At 31.5% G+C, this 13,454-nt stretch overlaps 1 protein-coding gene across 1 annotated transcript; it reads right to left on the bottom strand.

The window, feature by feature from the left end:
- Positions 1-1,687: 1,687 nt before the first annotated feature.
- On the bottom strand, positions 1,688-10,698 carry LOC127716283 (collagen alpha-3(VI) chain-like). The gene is made up of 5 exons (XM_052222444.1): positions 10,575-10,698; positions 5,265-5,810; positions 4,817-4,915; positions 3,459-3,552; positions 1,688-2,364 (listed from the first exon to the last, which is right to left on the bottom strand). Exons 1-5 carry the CDS (start codon positions 10,639-10,641, stop codon positions 2,118-2,120), a joined length of 1,053 nt encoding a protein of 350 aa, XP_052078404.1. The 5' UTR covers positions 10,642-10,698; the 3' UTR covers positions 1,688-2,117.
- Between the last annotated feature and the right edge of the window lie 2,756 nt (positions 10,699-13,454).

Genomic DNA, 13,454 nt, shown 5'->3' with positions numbered 1-13,454 from the left:
CACACACCATATGCATAAAAATTATATTCTGTATAAATATATATGTCCATTTTATTTTTGCAATGTGGTATTTCCTTTATTACTTGTATTGTTCGGTATAATAAAATACTTAATGGCTGATTATGTGAAGAATAGCAATTTTGTTAAACCAAATATTTTGTCATCGGCTTCGCCTCGAGCAAAAAATAGTTTCTTAAGAACAACAAATTTACTATTCACCTCATAACCAGTCAATAAGATATAGGGTTATATGTCATCTGATCGTTAATTTTATAATTTGTTTTGTTTGTTCCAATTTACTTGCAGTTTTGAATGAACAAGGAAACAAATAATCAAAGCGATCATGCTTCATACGCTCTTATATTGCGATTGTACTTCGGAAAGGATTAAACATAGAAAATGATTAACAATAAACGAAGAAAGGATCTTTAGCAATAATGATAATCTCAGTGCAGAAAAAGAAACGAAACATTTAACTTTAATAAGCGTACGAGCGAATTGTTTTTAGAAATAAAAATACAATTAACTATCTAATCGTTAAGTTACCTTTACCAGCGAGTGCATGTATATTGAGCCTAAAGAAAGGTTCATCTGAACATTTTTTGTTTGTTTGCTTAGTCGTTTAGTTTTGGAGAACATGATTCATTTATTAGTTGTAATTGACTTTGAACTAGCTTTCAGTAACTCCGAGTACTCTTATTTCTGTGCTTTGTGTCTATTCTATTTGTGTATTTTGTTTTTGTGCCTCGTACCGATCTTTAGAGTTGAGCCAATTACAACTGATTTTTACAAATGTTTCTCATGTTGTGCTGTTGCGCCACTATTCAAAGTTAAGGGTGGGTTGAGCGCTCACAAACATGTTTAACCCCCCCATATTCTGTATGTGCCTATCCAAAGTCCGGAGCATGTAGTTCAGTGGTTGTCGTTAATTCATGTCATATCTTCTTTTCGTAAATTGTTTTGTAATGAATTAGGCCGTTAGTTTTCTCGATTGAATTGATTCACATTTTTCATGTCGGGGCCTTTTATAGCCGACTATACGGTAAGGGTTTTTCTCATTGTTGAAGGCCATAAGGTTGGCTATATTTGCTTACACCCTCTTCATTTGAACTCTGGTGGATAGTTGTCTCACTGGCAATAATACAACATCTCTTAAGCTTTGTTTTTATATTTTAAATTAATATAACCGTTTCGTTAGAGAGAACTAACTATTTTTCACAAGCTCAGTGTGTTTTCTATATTGTTCACTATGTTGTTGTTTGAAATCTATTTCTGTGTTTAGCGGAATCTACAATAGTGTGATGTGGCATGGTGTTTATATCTGCGAATTAAGTTACAATGTATATTATTTAGCTTTCCTTTACTCCAAGCAAAATCATATGTTGTTTTCATTGTTGTTCATATACCTGAAGTCATGTTTTTTATATCGTTCTTATTGATTTATATATTTTATGGACTGATTTTGCTTTTCTCTGTCCATATTCTTTGTTATTCTATACAGAGTGCGATAAATGGATGGATACATTTTGTGTAAACTGTACCACATTTGAATGTGTTTATTGCTGCATGTTGACTTCTATGTGCTTGCTTGTTTTTTATATAGACTTTAATATTATCGTAGTCTACGTATCTATCAATGGACCTTAGCTTCTTTGGTAATGCATATACTGATAAATAGTATGCTAAGCAGTTTTCTGCGAGTTTAATTTGTAGATCGACCAAGTCACTGTTTTTATTTCATAGATAAATACATGTCTTTCAAGGTACTAAACATTGAAAACAAATTCATGAAATACAATTAAGTATTATCATTTTCTAACAAAAATTCACATAAGATACATTTTAACTATCAAACCAGGCAAGAATATTAACATGAACAGAGTTTTGTCGTAAATGTTATAGAAATCTATAGTAAATGTCCATGATAACGTATTGTACAGGGAAAACTTTTGTTTTGCGATATAAATTAGATTAAAAAATAACCTGAACCATTACATTTAACTTCCCTTAAATTTTAGTTTAATCAAAACTGGAGCAGGTAAAGTTAATAAAGTAATACTGAATCAGACTGTACATATATAAGACACCTTACATCGGCACTGTGTAGTTTATTTAACTCATTGATTTGGTTTAGATTCTGGTGTAAACTGAAACATATCTCTGTACATAATAGAACTCAGAGATGTTGTTGATTCACGATTCAATGTAAACATAGACGATTCTGTCAACTCTTTGTTCATTCCTGAAGTCCACCCGTTGTTTGACAGTATTGAAGGTTCTCTAAATATAGGTTTCCCTTGTACTGCTGGAGTGTCGGAAGAAAATTCGATGTTTTGGTATGCTTCATTTTTCTCCTTTGGTTTCCTGCAAAAGGGAGTTCCTTTAATAAATCATTTAACAATGCAAACAAAAAAGGTATCTAATTTGTTTTACTACTTCTTGGTCGAATATTATGCCACGGGTTGTAGACCTGAAGTAATTAGGGTATTATAATAGGCAATGTCTTTGTACTAGTAAATGCATGCTATTACTTCGATATATTGATATTTGGGGAATTTTCAACCAACTAAACTATGTAGAACTTGTAAGAACTCTAAGGTTGCTGTTTTTGCGAACAGGTATATATAATAGTTATATAGTATATATATAATCAATGATAAGGTACTACTGAATTGTTTTACTAGAGAATACAATCACGCTTCAACTAATAACCAGAGGGGTATCTTTATTTTTCTTGTTGTTAGTTTTATTGACCTTTCAACGTTTGTATTCGGTTTGGACTTCCAAATATTTTGGTCACGAGCATAACTGAATACAACATTATTCGTGAAATACGCACATGGTGTTGTCAGATTGGTACCGTTAAAGTGTTATAGTTTGTATCTGTTTTTATTTTATTCCCGGTTATTGCTGTTAAGTTGTTATATTTTTGAAAGTCCAGCATTATAGATATACTTATTATATGATATTTATTGCACTGTGGACTTTCTGTTATCTGTTTATTTTATGCGAGGTTACAATTTGCTGGTGTACATGTATATTAACAGATTTCGTCTTAGGTAGCCTTTCCTTTGACCAAGTTTCTCTCTAAGCTTAAAGTTAATCAAAATCAGCTGCTTTTGGTCATAATTCACTCGTGTTCCTATAAATTTAAATCCTAGAAAACTGTTTTTGTCTATAGTTAGTAATTCTCGTAAGCATTTCATGTTCATTTATACACATCCATTGTGTGGTATGCTATATATTTTTCTATTAACTTATAAAAACCAAATATATTTAGATTTTATTGTTAAACGCCACCTTCAGCGCTATTGTGCTATTTTGTGGTGGTCGGTTTTATTGTTGGAGGAAGCCAAGTGATACAGTAGTTCTACTACTTAGACCACTCGGCCACCGAGGCCCCTATTTAGATTCTAAAAAGTTGTGTAGTATCCTTAAAGATTTAAATAAAGGCATACCTCTTTTTCTTTTTCAGAAACAAAATACAACATATCAATAATAGGATGATTAGAATAGCAGAAAGGATTGCTGCAATAATCCATACCCAATTACCTGCAAAACAAATTAATGCATATGACAACTATGATTTTCAATTGCCAAAAAATAGGGCAATACACACAGTAGAACGGACTTCAATTGTTTAAAAAAACGATCGAAGAGGTTCGGGTTAAAAAATTTTGGCTGTGTATAATAGTATAATAAACTCAGCTAAAACAATAGATTCAATGCCCCATAGCTACTTATTTTAAATCAAGCAGACCTTTCATTGTAAAAAAAAGATGAATAGTATTGATGAACATTTGCATCATATGCATCCAGAAGTTATATAAAAACCAGCAATATAGTCCTGAAACTTGCATGGCGGGTGATGCATGCCTAACAGGAAACGCTTACTCTGTCAGCGCACTCGGCCTAGCTACTTTTGAAGTTCCTGCGATTCCATCAGTTTTGTTTTTAACCTTGATTTGTCGATTTATGAAAATTGAACATCGGTAAATAGTTGTAGCCTTGGTTCGTGTTATTTAGAGTGTTCGGTTTGTATTATGACGGCGTACAATTGCACCTGAGATATTATAATCCACACAATGTTTTCTGTCAGCTTATGTATATTATCTTATCTTGACCGTTTAGGTGAACTAAATCAACAGTTAGAGATTCAAATGTAACTTACAGTTATTAGTAATAATTTCTACTACAGTACTTTCTTATTGATAACGGAAAAGGGGTAAAAGATTATTGATTCATTACAAAAAAATACTTCTTCAACTTTAAACCCAAAAGCAACAGAATGGAACTTTAATTGCTTGAAATTCGTTATCCAAACGCCACGCCCATGTCTCATTACAAAGTCAAGACGGTCCCTTCCAAAGCGGCTCGTAGCACATGTTTGATACACAAATTTTATGGATGTATATTAAACAGTTGTGAACTGATAATACATCTTAAGCACAGAAATCCACAACAAAGGCACAACGCTTGTATTGCTAGAGTTCATCTTGTAATACTTACTAACAAGTTATTATACAACCCTTCCCCAGGTTTTTCATTTCATTTTTCGTTGATATTTAAATAAAATTAACTTGTAATAGTTGCACTCTTTCGTTTCGAAATATTTTGTAATTCTTTCTTTAGAATACCAATGAATTGTTTGTTCCTCGTTGGTTTTTTCAGAATCTTAAATGTTACAATTAATGGCACCTTGCATGATCTACATATCATAAAAAGATTTTTTAAAATGGACTCATCTTATTTTGATAATGAGCATGAATGTTTAGAATTATTATATGACAAAAGAAAAAAATATTTCTTTACGTACTCGATGAGCTATCGGTCTCTTCTAGAACTGCAGCAGCTTCTGTTGTAACGCCAGGTTCTAATGGACAATCACTAGCAACGCTGGCTACAGCACCTGCATCTGTAAAAACATTTCATTCCATTCATTTGGATTATAGAAAAAAAAATTAACGAAAATGCGACACTCCTGTAAAGAGAGAGAGAGAGAGATTATAAAAAAAAAATAGTTCAACTTGAAATAAATTGACTGATTTTGGAGAGAAGAACTGACAGTTTGTCCATGTTGCCATTTTATGCTGACTGGCATATTTTGCATGCGTTATAAAAAAAGGTTTTACTAAGATAATGAAAACATACCTTAATTTACTTTGCCTTTACGCCAAAGACTTTTACTATTTCAGTGTATAATTCTATGAACATATTTTTTAGATATTTATGATGAATGATTATTTTCAAATTCAGATACTTACCAAGCTTTGGAACTAAAGACGGAATCATGTTACAAAGATATACAAAATCGGAAACAGAATGCACGTAGTAACTGTCTGGGTCGTTAGCAATTCCGTCTATTTCGATTTGGTCAGGCTTACTTCCAACTGCAATCGAAAATAATTCAGCAGACAAATCGTTACGCAGCTTATCTGCCATAGCGATAGTTGCTACGAGATCAATTGACGCCCCATCGGTCATTACAACAACCAATTTTTCAGCTTCGTCACGTGCCCCATCAGACGTTAATGTGCTATTGCGCACGTGATTCAATGCATTATAAGTATAAGTCCCGCCGTTTGTTGACATCCCTTTTAAGTTGGCAATTGCAGACAATAATTCTTCTTTTGTAGAGTAATCGTTAAATTTTATTTCAGTTTGCACTTCGTCATTGAAAGTGACGATCGAAATCTTTACATTATCGGAGCCAATGTCGAGATATGACGTCACATTATAAATGAAGTCTATCGTTCCATTTATATCGTCTGATGTTAAACTTCCAGATCTGTCTACAACAAATACTATATCTGAAGAAAAAAACAAACAACTTGTTACTAAATAAAATATAGAATAAGCATAAATTGATCTTCAATTACAATATATAATACATGTAGTATGAATTAAATGATATGTTATTTATAAAAAAAAGGATAACAAGATTCGCCACAAATACCACACAGTACAACGGATCACACTCACCTCCGATACCCGATTAAAAAAATGACACAAAAAAAGACTAACAATAATGAATAACACATATATACATATATAAATATATTGAGATGTGGTATGATTGCCAATGAGACAACTATCCACCAAAGTTCAAATGAAATGGATGTAAGCATTATAGGCAACCGTACTGCCTTCAACAACGAGAAAAACCCATACCGTATAGTCGGCTATAAAAGGCCTTGAAATGAAAAATATGAAACAATTCAATTGAGAAATCTAACGGCCTTATTTATAACAAAACTATTTACGAAAAACAAATATGACAGATATGAACCAACGACAACCACTAAACTACAGGCTCCTGACTTGGGACAGGCACATATATATAAAGAATGTGGCGAGGTAAAACATGTCTGTGAGCACTCAACACTCCCCTTACCTTGGACAGTGGTGTAACAGCACAACATAAGAACAAACTATAAAAATCAGTTGAAAAAAGCTTAACTCATCAGATCGATACGAAGAAAAACATAAAAAAGAAAAAGAAAAAAAAAGACACTAAGTACAGATCTAAGATTACTCGCAGTAACGGACAGCTAGTTCAAAGCTAATAAAAACTAATAAAAAAAATCATGTATCTAAACATAAAAATCAATCAGTACACATCCAACATCTAATGGGTTTAGTGTAAAGACGTCATTAACAGCCAGAGAAAAACATGACCTTGTGCAATGTCAAAATATAGATATCGACAGATTGCTGTACCGTGAAAGTACATAATTATGTGTAATATTTAGTATGGTTTTAATTTACTGATAACAAAATCAATATTTATACCAATAAAAACAATATTCAAAGATTTTATTACAGTGTTGAATAGGTAACCTTTTAGAATAAGTTTATTTAAAGGATTGATAAGTTTACCCGGATCGTATCTAAATTTCCGGGCTCAGTTTACAACATCTACGTAAAATTTAGGATGTGCTATTCCGTTTGAAATAAGTTTTCTACAGGTACAGCCAAACTTGCAAACCAAATCTTTGTATATATGGAAGAATTTAGTACAGGTTTTAAGTACTTTGTGGTAACGAAATCCCTGACTCAATAATTTTCTAATAATACATAGATTACGCCCATTGAAATTCAAAACGTCACTACAGACACGAGCATAGCGAACGAGTTGGGATATATATAAACACCGTAAGACGGTGCCAAAGGAACATTACCGTCCAAAAAAGAAAAACTAGCAATAGGGAAAGAAAAATCATCCCTTTTGTCGTAAATTTTTGTATAGAGTTTCTGGTGTTATATTGAAATATCTAAATCTAGGAAAGGACAGTTATTGCTGTTCATATTTGATTTATTTAAAGTAAGTTCCTTTGGTTAAATTTCAGAAGTATATTAAGAGCATTTTTGATTATATAACGAAAAAATATCACCAAGATAACGGTAAGTGTTGTTGAATTTATCAATTAAATGGAATTTAGACGGTTCTTTACTGACATAGTCTAGACAGCCTAACTGGTGTTCTGCGATTATTACAATCCAGTTTACGCGCGCATTAACCTTCCATATTGATGTATGACTAAACCATAACATAAAATCGTGCATAGTGCAGCTAATAACAAGATTACCTCTAAATTGAACAAGGAAATACGTATACAAAAAGCAAATAATTTAGAAAACGTCAAAAAAAAAATGTCGCTCTCATGATTAAGAAGCTATTAATGGAAGCTATAGCTGTTGGAATTGATACCTTCCGCTCGAAACGTGAAATATACACACCATACGTGCGGCAAAAGGAACATCGTCGGTCTAAAAGGAAATATTTGAATGAAAAGTTGAAATGTTTCTTATTTATTATTTTTCATGTTTGTACCAGTTATGCCTACATATCTATAAATGGACGAGATTGACGGCGGCTACATGTATCATTAGCTTTATTTAGCTGAAATTCTTTTGTAAAATTCATCCAGCATACTGAAAAATCAAACAAACACAAGCTACCTTATCAGCCGGTTTCCAAGGCAACCAGACAGCCAACAAACATCCCATTCAGTAAAATAAAACAGAAAGTTACAATAAGACCAATCAACCTACCTCCTTCCCCGGGCCCCTCCCCCTTTCCGAGTCAATGTGGATAAAAGGAGAAATGGGGTATAAATCAAGACAGGAACTCTTTTGTGATGTTTTGAATGATTAAAAAGATAAAACTTATAATAATAGGATCTTCTGCCATTGTGTCGAAAAAAAAACGACAAATAAAAAACTAGACATAAGCAGTCAAAAAATAAAATAAGTTTCTGATTTGGAACAGGCACATTAACTCATATAATTGAACATTAAAATATTAAGCATAAATTAGTTACTCTATATGATATAGTGTATAATGTATATTTTATTTTATATTTTAAAACAACAAGCAAAAACCTTCGAAAAAAATAATTCAAGGTTGTTTAACATATGAATATCAAATAAATTATTTATTTTCAATTTGTAGCAATTCTGTTCTGTATATTCTTTTGAACAATATATTTGCCTAACGCAAAAGTTAATTCATTAGAAGATATGTGTATTTGCCTAACGCAATACACATATCTTCTAATGAATTAACTTTTGTGTATAATGGAAATTAGCTTAATCATGCGCACGCTGTGATTACTATATAAGTCTACCTTACTCCCGAATAGTTCTAATTTTCAATCTTTTTCTGAAGTTTACAAATTTTTACTTCAAAAACAACAGGGTCTGACCTTTAACATTTAAAAAAAGTATATAATTGGGTTGCACCTTTGTTTTAAACATCCCACGACATGTACCTACGTGCACATTAGGTAATACTAAATACATGGATATCAAAATATTTGAAAGGTTAACTTTGTATCGGGTTATTTTTACAAATTAAAAACACGGATATTTTTTATCTTCTTTTCACAATTACTTAAAACAACACTAGATTCAAAGATGCTGAATTTCTCAAAACGTGGTTACCTACCTAAAAGCTTAAAATCTTATCTGAATCTTTTCCAGAAATATTTCCGTGTATTTATTCAGCTTATTTGCACAAATATTTATTTTAATAAAGTGTCAAGAAGATTTACGGATGTAGATAAGTGCACTGAAAGTGAGAAATGTGCTCTTACTTAATTCATTATCTGTATTGTGTGGGTATAATACTTTATCAACCGATATATGTTGGTATCAAAAACTGTTAATGCAAGCCATGCATTATTTGATTTTGTCTTTCAACTGTTTTGGTCCGAGCGACACTGATGAGTCTTTTGTAAACGACATGCGCGTCCGGCGTACAAAACTATCAGCCTGGTATCGTTGATGACTTTTATTACATACATGTATGAATTAAAAGAAGATGTTGGGAAACAAAACCGAAACGACATCTCAAATTCAACATCCTGTTTTCAACCTATAACCGTATCGGCCATATATTAACAGAGACTATCAGATTAATTTACGGTTTCGGAAGACCCTTTTTAATCACTATCTGCTTTATCTAAGGTTCTTTGAAGCGAGAATGCCCTGTGAAGACGAAGACGTGTTACGTGTATTAGTTGTTTGGTCTTTTTCATTGGTCAAAACTAATGTTTTATCACCAATTTAATGTCTGCTGTATTGTTGGCCATTTAACATTATAATTATACGATGTTAACAGAATGCTGGTCGAACTTGAACTTGAACCTTCTTGAATAGATGAGAAAGTTCTGTCCGACACACCTTGAAGATTGAAAATCTGAGATTAGGATAGTGTCTATTTTGAAAATGAATGAATTATTTATGTTCATCCATCACATTCTTAAAATTGAATAAACGAGGTTCATGTAGAGCCTTTTCCCCATGAATTTGTTTTGCATACAGTTACAAAAATTAAAAAAAGTTGTTAAAACCTACAAAAATTTGAAAATAAGGTCTATGCAATAAACTTTAAAGAATTATCAACAATCTCACACATTTTCATAAAATCAAAATGTTATTAAGTTCTACATGTACATGTACATACACTGTCTGTGGAAATTAATTGTACAAGTTTTATGAAATATTTGCATCGAAGGACATCTCTAACTAAAATGAATAAATTTGTTTAAAAAGGCAATAATATGTAGAAATGCCCAGAATAGGATTTTGGTACATTTTAGATACGACTCAAATTTTGTAAGAATCTATCAAAATTACAATTTTTAACCATCTTAAGGCATTTTCAATTTATTCAAATGTTCAGAAACTCGCAAAAATTGTCTATAATTGCTTACATCCACTTTATTTGAACTATTGTGGATAGTTGTCTCATTGGAAACCATACCACATCTCCTAATTTTTATATTAAATTCATACAAATACATAATTTATGAATCTTTAAGTTATGAACTTGTGAATTTAAGTATAGATCGAAGGATTTGTCAACAATGGCTTTGTTTGTGAAATAAATCCATGCAGGGGAAATTGGTCCTACATGTACATATTTGTACATTGTGTGTCTTCTCCTAACTACTAAATGTTCCAATATCCAAATCGTCTTTCATTATACAAAATAATAACTTCGCTTCTATTTTTTTAAGCACAATACACAAATTGAAATCAACTACATTTTTAGATATAAATATTACCTTTCTTTGCACACTCGAACAGATGTAGCAATTTTCCAAACGTGATGAAAATCAAATAGACTTTCATCGTTCGAAGTTAAATCATAAAATCATAATACGTCTCACCCACTTCGCACTTCATAATATTTTTAATTTTCACGCTTATTAACGAACACAATAACAGGTATATTTACTGTCTTTGTTAATTGATTAACCGATTGTATTGAACTACAGTTAAAACAAAGTGCAAAAATAATATAACAACAAGTCAATGAACTAGTTAAGTGACGAAAGTTAAATCTTTGGCGAAAGTTCAATAATAAAGATTATCATCAAATGGTTTTTTGTAACAAACTTTCAAATATAATCTTCGTTGGTTAATTCAGAAATCACTTTGACATTAAAGTTCCAAATTCCTATGGCAAAGTTGACTTTTAAAATAGACGAATTTGGGTATTTTGTTTAGGTCCCTTTTGGTCATATAGCTTCTAACGTGTCTACGTATTCTTTGCTTTCAACTGTTTTAAGATTTAGTGTCCCTGATGAAAGTAAATCCAGAAACTCTCTTTCTCTTCGGACACACGAAAATGATTTAGCGTTAATTTTTCTATTAGTTTTCTCATCACTTGGCGTCCGTCGTCGTCGTCCGTCGTCGTCTGTTAATTTTACAAAATTTTTCTTCTCTGAAACTACGGGGCCAAATTTAACCAAACTTGGTCACAATCGTCATTGGGGTATCTAGTTTCACAAATGTATCCGATAACCCCACCTGCCAACCAGGATGGCCGACATGGCTAAAAATAGAACAAAGGGGCAAGATGCAAATTTTGCCTATTATTTTGTTAACCGCTATAAATAGAGAAAATCTGAGGGGCAAAAATGTTCAGAATGTTGAGATCTACCTATAATATATAATTGGTTATTTACGTCAAAACTGTCAGACGACTTCTTATTGGAGTTATTGCCCTTAAATGATAAATTTTACCATAATTAAATTTCTTTGTCTATTATCTTGAAAATTATAATAGATAGACAGAAACTTTAAAGGCAAAAATGATCAGCAAGACAAGATCTACAAATAAATCAGCATAGCTGAAATCTTAAGTCGACTCCTTATTAGAGTTATTGCCCTATAATGACGATTTTTACCAATTCTTTTAAAATGTTTGCCTCATATCTTCAAAACTATATTAGATAGATAGAAATTTTGAATAGCAAAAATGATCAACAAGACAAGATTACAAATAAGTCAACACAACCGATATTGTTAGTCAACAGTTACTCCTTATCAAAGTTATTGCCCTTTAATGAAGAGTTGTATTTACCATTTTTGCCTATTATCTTGAAAACTGTATTTTTTTAGATAGATAGAAACTTTAAAAAGCACTTATGACCAGCAAGACAAGATCCGCAACTTAGCCATAATCAGTAGACTCGTTATTGGAGTTATTGCCCTTTAATGGGTAATTTTTAACATTTTTGCATTTTACCTATTATCTTGAAACCTATAATACATAAATAGAAACTTTTATATGGAATAATTATCAGCAGGATATAAGATCTTCAAATATGTCAACATGACTGAAATTATCAGTTAACTCTAGAGTTATTCCCCTTTAATGATGATTTTTACTTAAAAAGTGGTTATTGTTGAAGATGCAGGTGAGCGACACAGGCTCTTTAGAGCCTCTAGTTTTGTTTGTTATCCAACGTTCTATTTGCAAATACACATGTATACCCGAAGACCATTATACGTATGGTCGATATTCTGGAAATTCCTACAGCCATAACATACGACACTTAATGTTATCATCTTTTTATAAAATAAATACGCAATGTGTATTGTTTGCTTACAGCACAACGCACTTGTTACATGTGCGCTCTATCGTTTTGCTCTGAGATGATTAAAATGGTGATGATGATGATAGGGGTTTAATGATCAGTGGCAAAATAAACATGATGCACATCAGGACGAGAACATTTGAAATTTTATATGATTATATAATTTGAAATATGAACCATGCGCTTTAATTAAAAAGAATTTATGGCATCCAAGTCTTTAAAAATCTGTTACATGCAATTATACACGTACATGTATAACTAAAACGCAATTCATCGAAGGGAAAGACTATCACATTTTCAAGACCTAAAAATGCCAATAAAAAACACTAAATCAAAAAGTTAAACATGCGTACATAACAAGTTCTCCGGAATAGTTACAATGATCCTTAAGTTTAATTTTTATTTTACATGAGTAATTTGTATATCCGAATATATTAAGTAAAAACTGACGCGAGAAAGAAAGCACTAGGCTCTGGAAGTCTTTTTGTTATTGTGTTGTTGAGTTGTTGTTTCACCATCATATTGTTTATATCTTATCAGAAAACATGAAATATATTTTGAAACTAGGATTTATTATGAATACTTTTAAATCTAAAGAAAAAGTTAGCTTTTTCCTACGGGTAGAATTCAGTATTTATATTATAAAATAAATAAAGGCATAGGAAATATTTCTTGTTTTTTTGTTGTTTTTTTTTATTTGGTGGGGCGGGGGGATTGAACTTGTGTTAAATTACCTGTTGCTTTTTTGTCTTGAAATTGACACATTGAACTATAAATTCTATTAAACATACATAATATAAAGTATCTTATAATATAAAAGAATTCATTTATATACAGTATCTATAAACAACATTTAAACAAGACCGTTTTTATATAATACAATATCTTAGATATACACGTACACGAACTTTTCAATATACGATATCTTAGAAGTAAATAAACAAGAATTTTTGTGGTATGACTGTCAATGAGACATTTGCATGTACACGTCTCAACCAACAGTTGTTTTAGTAAACTATTTGTAAATTAAATAATGGATCCATTTTCTAATTTAAAAAC

The sequence above is a fragment of the Mytilus californianus genome, unplaced genomic scaffold, assembly GCF_021869535.1.
Source record: "Mytilus californianus isolate M0D057914Y unplaced genomic scaffold, xbMytCali1.0.p SCAF_9, whole genome shotgun sequence".
Taxonomy (NCBI): Eukaryota; Metazoa; Mollusca; class Bivalvia; order Mytilida; family Mytilidae; genus Mytilus; species Mytilus californianus.
Note: the sequence above shows the minus strand (reverse complement) of the source record. Positions and strands in the feature narration are given on the sequence as shown.